The 10,965-nt window shown below is 41.7% G+C and overlaps 2 protein-coding genes across 2 annotated transcripts; both read right to left on the reverse strand.

Annotated features, from left to right (window-relative positions):
* Positions 1 to 2,313: 2,313 nt before the first annotated feature.
* mettl21ca (methyltransferase 21C, AARS1 lysine a) lies at positions 2,314 to 5,104 on the reverse strand. Its single transcript, XM_026165612.2, has 5 exons — positions 4,974 to 5,104; positions 4,773 to 4,885; positions 4,540 to 4,700; positions 2,967 to 3,084; positions 2,314 to 2,895 (listed from the first exon to the last, which is right to left on the reverse strand). Exons 2-5 carry the CDS (start codon positions 4,873 to 4,875, stop codon positions 2,510 to 2,512), a joined length of 768 nt encoding a protein of 255 aa, XP_026021397.1. The 5' UTR covers positions 4,876 to 4,885; positions 4,974 to 5,104; the 3' UTR covers positions 2,314 to 2,509.
* A 2,156-nt stretch (positions 5,105 to 7,260) lies between these two features.
* On the reverse strand, positions 7,261 to 10,731 carry mettl21e (methyltransferase like 21e). Its single transcript, XM_026165660.2, has 5 exons — positions 10,385 to 10,731; positions 8,607 to 8,779; positions 8,393 to 8,510; positions 8,199 to 8,296; positions 7,261 to 8,098 (listed from the first exon to the last, which is right to left on the reverse strand). The coding sequence occupies exons 1-5, from the start codon at positions 10,434 to 10,436 to the stop codon at positions 7,769 to 7,771; spliced, it is 771 nt and encodes a 256-aa protein (XP_026021445.1). The 5' UTR covers positions 10,437 to 10,731; the 3' UTR covers positions 7,261 to 7,768.
* Between the last annotated feature and the right edge of the window lie 234 nt (positions 10,732 to 10,965).

The raw sequence follows: 10,965 nt of genomic DNA on the forward strand, positions 1-10,965 counted from the left end.
ATGGACAGATCTCCCCCCCCCCCCCCCCCCCTTTTTTTTTTTCTTTAAATCCATAAAACTTAAAGTATGATTTCTGTTTCATCACTTTAACCAAAGAACGATTTTCCACGTTAAGCTGTTTAATCATCGCTGCATGTATGAAGGCATAAACCATATCGGAGAGGAGGTGGTGGTGGTGTCACGCCCCACGTGTGAAGATGAACCCTCTCCCTCCGGTGTGGATTTTGTGACTGTTTATGGTCTCATCTTTCCCTGATGTTGTTTTAAGACCTCTCTCAAGTGGAAGGTCCATGCCTACGAATGTAAAAGCAGCTGCTTTCGAGCCTCTTGTCCTCAAGGGGAGCAGAAAAATCTCTTCTGGAGGTGAATCGGTGGTCACAAATCATTCTTCTGTTTTTAGCTTCTCAGCAGCAGTCTCAGGTTTCTCTGCTGGAATCCATTTTTCTTTTTTTAAATCTTCTCTTTTCTCCTTTTTCTGGAGTTTTGGATTGTTTTTCAGACAGATGTTGCGTTCAGGGCTCTGCTATCAACAATTACACGCTGCCAATGACAGTTTCACTTTTAAAATAATTTTAAAAAGGCCTTAACGTTCACCACAGGACTTTACCGTCCACTTCATGGCACCAAACAGACGTCTCATATCCGTTGCTCTCACTCTGCTGGTGTCGAGAAAGACTTCAGAAAAGCTTCTTACGGTTGTGTTTATATTTATAGTCATAAAATCTAGTAAATGCCAATATTTTATCAAATGTTACGAGATAAGGTTGTATGCTCTTAGTATTATTTTATACCTATTCTTCCTTGATGACGTGGGAAAGACCCCGAGCTACTGTCACTATTTTGTGGTCACATGGAATAAGTCACAATCAGAAAAATGACACTGAATAAAAATATTTGGAAGAATTCACGTGTTCACTGAGCATCACTTGCACATACAGCAAAAGAGACTTAAAAACGGTACAGCTGACATGCCAAAAAAAGACATTTCATAGCTTCTTTATACTTACTGTGGAGGGCCGAGAGAGCCGAACATGAATAAAATAAATACTTAAAATTGGGGGAAAAAGTTCAATTTCAATTCACTTCATTTAAGCCATTTAATATTTTTTTCCTATTTTAATGACATTCTATTGACTAAATATTTGACTTGTTTGACATTTGTCTACTTCCAATTTTAATTAATCACAGTTCTTTAATGGTGTGTTTAATATAATTCCTTTTGGCACTTATGGCCCTCCATACCCCACAGCCCAGTGAGTCCTGTTCAGATGATTTGTTTTATCCCAAACACAGTATATTTAAGAGAAAATCTTTACATCTGAGAAGCTGCCTCTTATACTACCATCTGAGGAAAAAGATGGCTAAAAGTCATCTTAAAAGACAGTTCAAGTCTAAACAACAACAAAACCATCTGCATTAAACTGACTATTTATAGGCCTTCAAGGAGAAAAAGTCTGATTTTTTTGGGGGAAAGTGAATATGTTAGGTTGTTGGGAAGCCGATCACCCATTAAAACCAGGGTATGTAGAAGAGCATCTCTGAACACACAGCATGTCAAACCTTGAAGCAGTAGCAGAAGACCACCACTACTCCTGTTGGCTAAGAACAGGAAACTGAGGCTACTCACATGGATTCACCAAAATTGGACAACAGAAGATTGTAAAAACGTCTGGATTTCTGCTGTGATGTTTAGGGTCAAAATGAGATGTAAACAACATGAATCCTACTTTGGATCAATGGTTTAAGCTAGTGGTGGTGTAATGGTGTGGAGGATATTTTTAACAGCACAACTTAAGTATTGACTCTTTATGACCACAGTGTACCTGTCTTCTGATGTTAACTTCTATCGGGATAATCCACAATGTCCCAAAGCTCAAATAGTTGCAGAGTGGTTGTTGTTAACATGGAACAAAATCTCTGAGACGTGTTTAAATCTATCCCATGAAGAATTAAAGCAGTTCTGACGAAAAAAAAAGTGGGTCCAACCCAGTAATAAAGTGGTAGGTAAGTGTGTATTGACTCTATTTAAGTATTAATTACAAAATATGAGTATAGAGTGTTGGGGGATGTAATATAACTCTACAAAAGTGTACAGGATGTGTGTTATCAGCATGATATAGAAAATTTTCCTATATGAAGGTTATTGTCAACCAGTGTAACACGCACCCCCGAGAAAGTGTCTAATGAGTCTAGAAAGGACTGCACCATAGAAGGCAGATGATTTTCACAACACATTTTCAGCATCCTTGAATTTGGTATCCGAACATTTGTTTAGCAAACGTCACTGCCACAGCAGATCCAAACTCACACTCATCTCCTCAGATTTTTCTTTTATCCCCCACCAACATGTATAAAACAGCAGGTAACAAATTTTAGTTCAAGCTCATAGCAGCATTAGTAAACACTGGATCATTTCAATGGATCCATTTGAGTTGCTGGCAATTCGTACACTTCAATGGCTTATCCCATGGGAGTGTCTCAGGAAATCTATCCACACCTCTTTGGCCTTTCAGTCTCTACTTGTTGCCATGAAGATCTTCATCTCTCCATCCTCGGCCAATAAGCTTGTGTTAAAGGCCTTTTTAAAGTTCTCAGTGAAAGTCAAGTCAGACTCAAACCTGACCTTGTTGGCCCAGATTAGAGTTGTTCCCGGTTTGCAGAAATGCTTCATGGTGACCAGGAGCTCATCCAGGAAGTCATGATGGTAGACCACATCGGCTGCTAGCACGTAGTCGTAGCGGTAGACCGATGATGGGTAAGTGCGCTCCAGGTCATAGCCCCATGACAAAGTTGCTACCTGGGGCGTGTGTCTGCAGTGGCCCCTGGTATTCCTGCACAAATTGACCCTCAGGTTGTTCAGGACCTCTGGTAGGTCTGTGGCTGTGACCCAGCCACCTGAAAGAGAAATAACAAAACATGTAGAACCTCGCAGCTCTCTGAAAACAGCTTCATCTCTGCCTATGTACCAAGGAGTGCTGCTACGACAGACACAAGGCCGGTTCCTGCTCCGATCTCCAGGACTGCTTTATCCACGAGATTGATCTGTTCTCGATGAGTGTCCAGGTAATGACAGAGAGCCAACCCCTGAGGACATATGTACATATTTAATCTTCTCTTTATAATTAGCAAACCCTGTTCGATTTAGTTAATGTCAGCCTGTTTGACAAAGCGAAATAGACTAAAACCTCTCAAAAAGTAACACATTGACATCTACCAGACTGGAAAGGTTACAAAGCTGTTTCTAAGGCTTTAGGACTCCAGTGAGCCACAATGAGAGCCATTATCCACAAATGGAGAAAACTCGGAGCAGTGCTCAACCTTCCTAGGAGTGGCCAGCCTACCAAAATTACCCCAAGAGTGCATCAACGACTCATTCAGGAGCCCCCCACCCCCAGAACAACCGAGAGCTGCAGGCCACACTTGCCTCAGTCCAGGTCAGAGTTCTTGATTTGACAATAAGAAAGAGACTGGGCAAAGATGGCATCAATGGGAGAGCTCCAAGGAGAAATCCACTATCAACCGAAGTTTAACTTTTTACAACATTTGAATCCTGTTACCTTAAAGGTGATACAGAATTTCATAAAAGAAACATCATACCAACAGTCAAACATTCTGGTGATAGCGTGATAGTGCTTTGGAGTGTCAGGACAACTTCCTGTAACGGATAAAACCATGAATTCTGCTCTCTACCAGAAAAATCCTGAAGAAGAATGTCCAGCAATCAGTTCATGCCATAAAACACATTTCGGTTATGCAGCAGGACGATGAACTGCAAGACTCTATATCCATTACTTTTCTAAGCATCCTTTTTTGACTCCCTATATCAATTTTAAGCACTTTATATTCAAGTACAGAGTAGGATCATTCTTTCTCGATGATTCTGTCCCATATTCCTTCTGCAGCAAGCTCAAACATTCAGCCAGAGTCATTAAAAATTATTTTCAGCAACAAGAAGAACAAGGGGGACAGAGCATGTGTCTGACCCCCTTGTTCCAGCAACCAGCCTGCCAAGAACCTCAAAAATCTGTGGGCAGGGGTATCCAGAACTGGTGAGGTTGTTTTTTTGTTTTAGTGTTTACTGCAGTTGTTGAGGAGTAGAAGTACTGATGACATTTGTTTTGTATGTACCGCAAATTTCAGTGCAGCACTTCTCACAGCAGTTAATGTAAGTGATTAAAATACAAATTTCTTGCCAATATTTGAAGCACTTACATAAAAAAGTAACTAAAATTTTGACCCAATCAAATGGACTGCGTTATCTGATGAGTTCACCAAGTTTGTTGTGGAGATAATCCTTGTGAAATCTTCAGATTTCTTCACAGTTGTCACAAACACATTTCATGGATGCAAAGTCAGCTAGCTGAGCTTCTGTGTCCATCTGAGTGATGATGATGATGCAACGTGGTTGAAAACTTCACAAAAATATTTGATCAAAATGTCAAAGAAATACAGAAGGTCTGTGATACAAGACAGAAGCTGGTAATATTAGAGAAAATGATTGCATGCAAGCTTTCAAATCAGGGAAACAGTGCTACTCACTGCCGGCCATATCATGCCAGCATACGAGTCCAGAGCCTCTTGAATGATGATCTCCTGGCCGACATAGTTGTACACCTCTTTCCCAGCTCTGTAGAAGAAACATGGAGCCCAGGCTGGTCTCTGCTGCTTCCCTACAGATGACTGATCTGTTTGCGAATCATCTGAAAGATCTAAATGTCAGGTACTCTGATCTGATCTGAATCAAACACATAACCCACCAAGGGTTATCCTACCTTTGTCTTCCTCTTCACTTCCATTTGTCTCCTCATCTTCTTCTTCTTCTTCACTTCCCATATACATGGTTTCTTCCAGAGAGGTTGTGGACAAAGTATCCATATAAAATGCTCTGCAATGTTAGACAGTTAACTGAGACATGAGTCCATGTAGGACTGTATGTTAAACAATCCTCTAAATATTGTAAGTGCCTCACATACCTTTTGCAAGCTTCAAATTTGAGAAAGATCTCAGGAGCCACCCGAATGCATCACAGAGACCTCGGACTGAGGTGTTATAGAGCATCCTCCAGGACACACCCATCATCATCACAAGGGCACGGTGATATTTTTAGAGCAGTACCCATGAGAAATAAACACAAGCAATATCCCGGAGCAGAACACACGTAGAAGCAGACTCACACGGACATGCTACAAAGACGAGCCAAAGAGGAAGCCAAAAGGAGAGAGAGAGAGACAGAATGATATCAGCAGGCTGAGGGTGGGGTGGGGGGGTTTGTTGTCACCGGTACTTTTTGACTTCTCAAAGCTGGAACTTTGCAAAAACCTGCACGGTCTGTAACACCATACCCAGATGTATTAGGAATTCATGTTAAACCTGTAGAAGCTGGTATTTTTCTAACTTTTAAAGTTAAGAGATAACTTTACATTAACTTGAACACCACCGTGAGTTCAAATCAGTCCACGTATCGTTTATTGCGATAGTAAGTAGTCTAAAAAAAGTGGAGACACATGGGGCCAAGAGGGGAATCAAGGCCAATACATAATTTATGCTTGGCTTGAAGGCATCTTGGCAGAGAGCTCCCAAGTTTGTGTTGTTTCAATTAATGCCTGCTGTTAGGCAGTCAACAACTGTAACTCCTGCATAAGGAGGAAGAAAAAAGAGAGAGACCAGAAATAACAACATGAAACATGCCTGAATGGAGGACATCAGCATTGTGTCCATTAAAAAGCTTTTAATAATTTTGTATACGCCTTTTAATTAGTAATTAAAGGGATGATCACCATGTTTCCTCAAGAGGTCAAAGCTCAAGCAGCACTTTTATTTCTTGATCGTTCACGTCTCCTGCAATCACCTGCTTTTGCAGATGAAAATGTGGTCTCGTCTATTTAAAAAAGTGACGTGTGTAACGTGGAACATGTCCATGTTGTGCCTGCTTTTCCTGCAATGCCCTCAACTGCTTCACCAGAGATGTAACAGGATCAGCCCCCGAGAAAAGAAGCAAGCTTCAGTAATATAAACCTCAGTTAGACCACCCTCAGTTGCATGAAGTACCACCTCCCCACCCTCCAGTTTCACCTATCGTCCAGCTAAATCCACTCACATCCTAAAACACGAATCCATCCAGGACCTTGGGATGCTTTGACACATTAATAGAAAGCATGCAGTGGTTAAGTCATTGCCCGGTTGTGCTACCGATGCCAAGCAGCCTTATTTGGATAAAAGATGGGAGTTTTTAAGCTCGATGACAGGCACCACAAGTCCACATTAATCTTCAGCTGTTGAGTATTTGTTTTTCTTAATGGTGGCTGTGACATTTACTGACACCAGCTTAGAAAGCTGCTTTGTTAAACAGATCTTCACCTCTCCTCTACCTCCGCAGCCAAACTGCGCATATGCTCTGAGCTGGCAGAAAGAAGAGGAACGACCGGACAGAAATGAGCCAAGATGTGTCGGAAGATTTGGAATCAAAAATTAGGCATCAGATTTTATAGGTCACATGAATAGAAAGTGACGGGAACCTTCCTTTTCCAAAGCAGCTAATAAGGCTCATTGGGGAGTTTCCAAAACACAAAAAAAATGTGTGCCTAGTATGTACTGCCCAGTATGGTTGTGATCTTTCATTTGACCTCCTGAAGTTGTTTGCTGGTGAAAAATTACCTGCAATTCACTGTAAACTTAAAAAAATAAAAAAAATGTTTAAAGTTTAATATTTAATGTTTTTGGGTGCAGGAGAAGAACCCAGAATCACCACCACCAGCCTGATACAAGACCATGCTCCAATGCTGTTCATGCCAAATTCTCATTCTCACCATCCAGCAGAAATGCAACTCATCAAACCAGGCAACATTTTTCTTCTGTTGCCCAATTTTGGAGAGCCCCTGCAAATTGTAGACTCAGTTTCCTGTTCTTAGCTGACAGGAGTGGCACTCAGTGTGATTTTCCACTGCTTCGAGGTTTGATGTGCTGTGCATTCAGAGATGCTCTTTTGCATATGCTGGTTGTAACAAGTGGTTATTGGACTTACCTACGGGTACACACCTTGGTTTCATCTGTTCAAAGGACATCGTTCATACCCAATTTTGCAAACCTAAGCTATGTTATCATGAAGAGGCTTTCTCCTGCAGTTCTTCCAAGCATACTTCTTCAGTCTTTTTTAAATTGTACTTTCATGAACTTCAACATTAAACGTGCCAGCTGAGGCCTGTAGAACCACCTTGGCTTGTTTGCAGTCTCACACACACACAAGGTGCAGCCCCTTTCATATAGTCTTGATGAGTTCATATTTTTATTTAAATTTTCAAAGAAATAACTTTCATAGCAGCTAATTTTCAATCTAAAAAAGTTTAAAATAGAAAACATTAAAAACAAAAACAAAAAAAGGAGGTAAAGGTTGCAGTTTTCTATCATTTAATCCCAAAAATATAAAGCCTGACCCGAGGATGGTGATAGAGAACAAGTTGCATCCCCCTTCCTCATGGTCCCCAGAAGATATTTTATACAAGAACCATTAGTGTGTGTAATTTTATTAACCTTTAAACAGTCCGAGACACAGATGTGTGCTTCTCCAGTCCTTCCAGCAGTGATAAAACCTGATCGCACTGCACACATGAAGTCACATAGCAAAAGACCTCTTATTGAAAATCTCTGGGTTGTCAGAAACATTATTTCCCACATCACCAGTGCTGTGAGAAGACTGGATATGAGCAACGTGACCCTCAGAGGCTTGACTGAGCAAAAACACAAACACACACAGTAAACCCATCCAGTTCCTTCAGTGTTTAGCAGCCTCTCTGAGGTCCTTGGTCGTGCTGTCCCTCCTCCAGGCTCGGTACAGCTTGATACTCAGACTGGGAAGGTCGTACAGCTCCTCTAAGTGAAAACACTGCCGGAAGCGATCCACGAAGCTGTTCTCCGGATCCAGGCGGAAACGCATAGCCCACAAGATCTGAGTGTTTTCCTGGCACAGGTATTCAAAGGTGTCCATCAGCTCCTGTAGGTAAGGGTGGGCGTACACCACGTCAGCTGCCAGGATGTAGTCGAAGCGATGAGTGGCACATGGGAAACGCTGATCCAACTCCTGACCCCAGATCAGCTCAGTGACCTGAAAGCAGAGGTGGGTGGGTTGATTTACACACACACTTTCAATCTTTAACTCTTATGGTGATACTCCTGAATGTGACGCTTTAAAATATAAAACCCACTAGAGGGGTGTACTTGCACCGGCCCTTGGTGTTACGCGTCACATTGTACTGGAGATTCCCCAACACATCAGGTAGGTCAGTGGAGGTCACCTTAGCACCTGGAGAGACAGTAAAAGTAAAATTGAGGACTAACTATGGAGGAAGAGAAAAATAACTTAACAAGATTAAATCTAATCACTGGCTTGTGTGAGTACCTAACAGGCTGGACACGATGGTAACAAGCCCAGTTCCAGCTCCCAGTTCGATCACATTTTTGTCCAGCAGGTTGTATTTGTCTTGGTTGTTCTCCAAGAAGTGACAGAGCACCATGGCCTGTTAGAGGGAACCAAGTATATATTTTTTAAGTGACAGGGATCAAAATTATGAGCATACATCACATCTAAACTCAAGGACAATTTTTGGGCTCACTGAGGGCCAGAGCACAGCTCCATAGAGGTCTGTGGACTCTTTGATGAGGATCTCCAGACCAGAAAAGACGTATCCCTCCCAGACCTCGGGACCAGTAACAGGCGGGTGAAACTGCCGTGCCATTATGGCGCTGGCTAGTTCTGCATCCACAGCAGAACCTGCTTTGCAGGCATCTACAGAAGAGGCAGATATCATATTAACTGTGTTTATATAGAGATACTTCACAGTAAGGGAAAGCAGGATCATCAGACATGATGGACAAATTTTAGGTAAATTCTCTGATCTCATGTGTCTTTCTTCACTGGGATTACAACAGCAATTCCAAAAAAGATTAAATGCTTTGTAAAAATCCCCCAAACTCATATTGTATTCACAGTAGAACATAGAAAACATTTTAATGTTTTTTTTAGTAACATTGAACTATTCCATGAAAAATATGAGCTAATTTTGAATTTGAAAGCTACGGTACGGAGCCCCGCAAGGGACATGGGAGAAAAAAAATTACGATGCGAGATCCCAAGTTAGTTTTGCGAGATCTCACAAAAGTCCGGCTTAATTTTTTTTCTCCCATGTCCCTTGCGGGGCTCCGTACCGTACCGTAGAAAGCAGCATCACGTCTCAGAAAAGTGTGAATGGAGGCAACGAAAGGCTGGAAAAGCAAGTGGTACTAATAAGAAATAGATGGTGGGACATTTTGCGACTAATTAGGTGAATTTGCAACATGTTAGAAACTTTCTTAGAAAAGAAGTAAAGACGGGCCGATCACTGATTGGCAAGTGTGCAAATTTCAGATTAATGTTCCTAACATAAAATTGTGAGGACTTCTCATATCTCATCACCTGCAACATAATATTATCAAAAAAAAAGTCTGAAATCTGGAGAAATCTCTGTGCGCAGGGATCAAGACTGCAAAGGCAGCACTGTGCTGGACAGTACCCTCCAGGAAATGCTAGTTTTGTTAAAGGTCACCGGTTCATCTGACCATGTGTTGCAACATCCTCTTCTATGGAAATAAGGCTGCTGTGAGGTCTATTTTTTGTCATTTCCAGTGTGTTTGTTTTTTGTTGTGACTGGTCTTTGACACAAATTACTCTTAGATGTATCCGCTTTAGGCCCGTGACCTGAAATCCCATGTTACACATTACACATTTTCTAACCCATGAAATGAAAGCCAAGGGACAGAACAAAATCACTTGAATTACAATATATTTAAACCTTTCTTTTCTCCAATGACACACACACACACACACACACACACACACACAAAAAAACATAAGCCAACTGCTCCATCTTTTATTCACTACAGAACTGTAGAAGCTCCAGCACAGGATGGCTGTTCTATGTGTGCAACACTGTGGCAGAGTGGGAGCAGAAATCCTACACTTTCATCTCACAGGCAATAATACAACAATAAGCAGAACTGCTGAAGTACTGGAGGTTTTTTTGTACTTTTAGCATCTCAGCTCATAATGCCTCTCTGATCCTGCTGCATTTGTTTGTAACTCCAGCCGGTGAGTCACATCTATTCAGAGCGTCTGACCCACAACTTCAGTTATGCAATGCTACTTTAGAGAAAAGGTCAGGGGAGCCCACCGAGCCACAATGCAAAGGTTGAGTGAGAACAGGGAGAGCTCAATTTAGAGCTCTGTGTGTGTAAATAGTAAGCAGATCTATCAGCAGAGCCACACTTCTTGCACGGTCTGATATCAGATTCATACTCGGTGCCACAATGCCAGCATTTATCATGTATTCTCTATATGTTTTTTTTAATGACTCACCTTTGTGTCTGTTTTTGGGATCATCCATGGTCTTGGGTTGCTGTGTCTCCATGACTAAGGGAAGAAACAGGACAGGAACGTCCAACGCAGGAGATCTGATAGCAGCCAAAGCAGTCCTTGGTTTATAATCAAGGCTGAAGTCTTTTGAATTTGGGTCACTGTGGATCCTGATCCCTAGGATTGTTAACGATTGCCTTCGGTGGTTTTAAGTTTCACACAAACAAAGTGTTTTCCAATTTCTTGTCCAGGACTCCCACACCGAGGCTCACTGTACCCGATATCTCAAGCTCTTTCTGGGCATGCTTAAACTCAAAGTGCATGAAGCAGTAACAGTGACTGACAGCAACAGCTGCACCGCCGGCTGCTGAACCGGAGCTGGAGAGGGAAGTGGAATAGAAATCTTTGATCTTATTCCAACAATTTAACTTGCAAGATTGTGAAGTTTCTTTCTCATCTGTGCAAAAGTTTAAACGTGTTTGTTTTTTCAAGTCAGGGTAGGTAGAAGTGATAGCGCGGATAAAAAGAAGCTGAAATAAGACCTGAAAGAAGGAGTTTGAAAACCTGCATCTGTCTCAGTTTCA

The sequence above is a fragment of the Astatotilapia calliptera genome, chromosome 1 (assembly GCF_964374335.1).
Source record: "Astatotilapia calliptera chromosome 1, fAstCal68.1, whole genome shotgun sequence".
In the NCBI taxonomy this organism is placed as follows: domain Eukaryota; kingdom Metazoa; phylum Chordata; class Actinopteri; order Cichliformes; family Cichlidae; genus Astatotilapia; species Astatotilapia calliptera.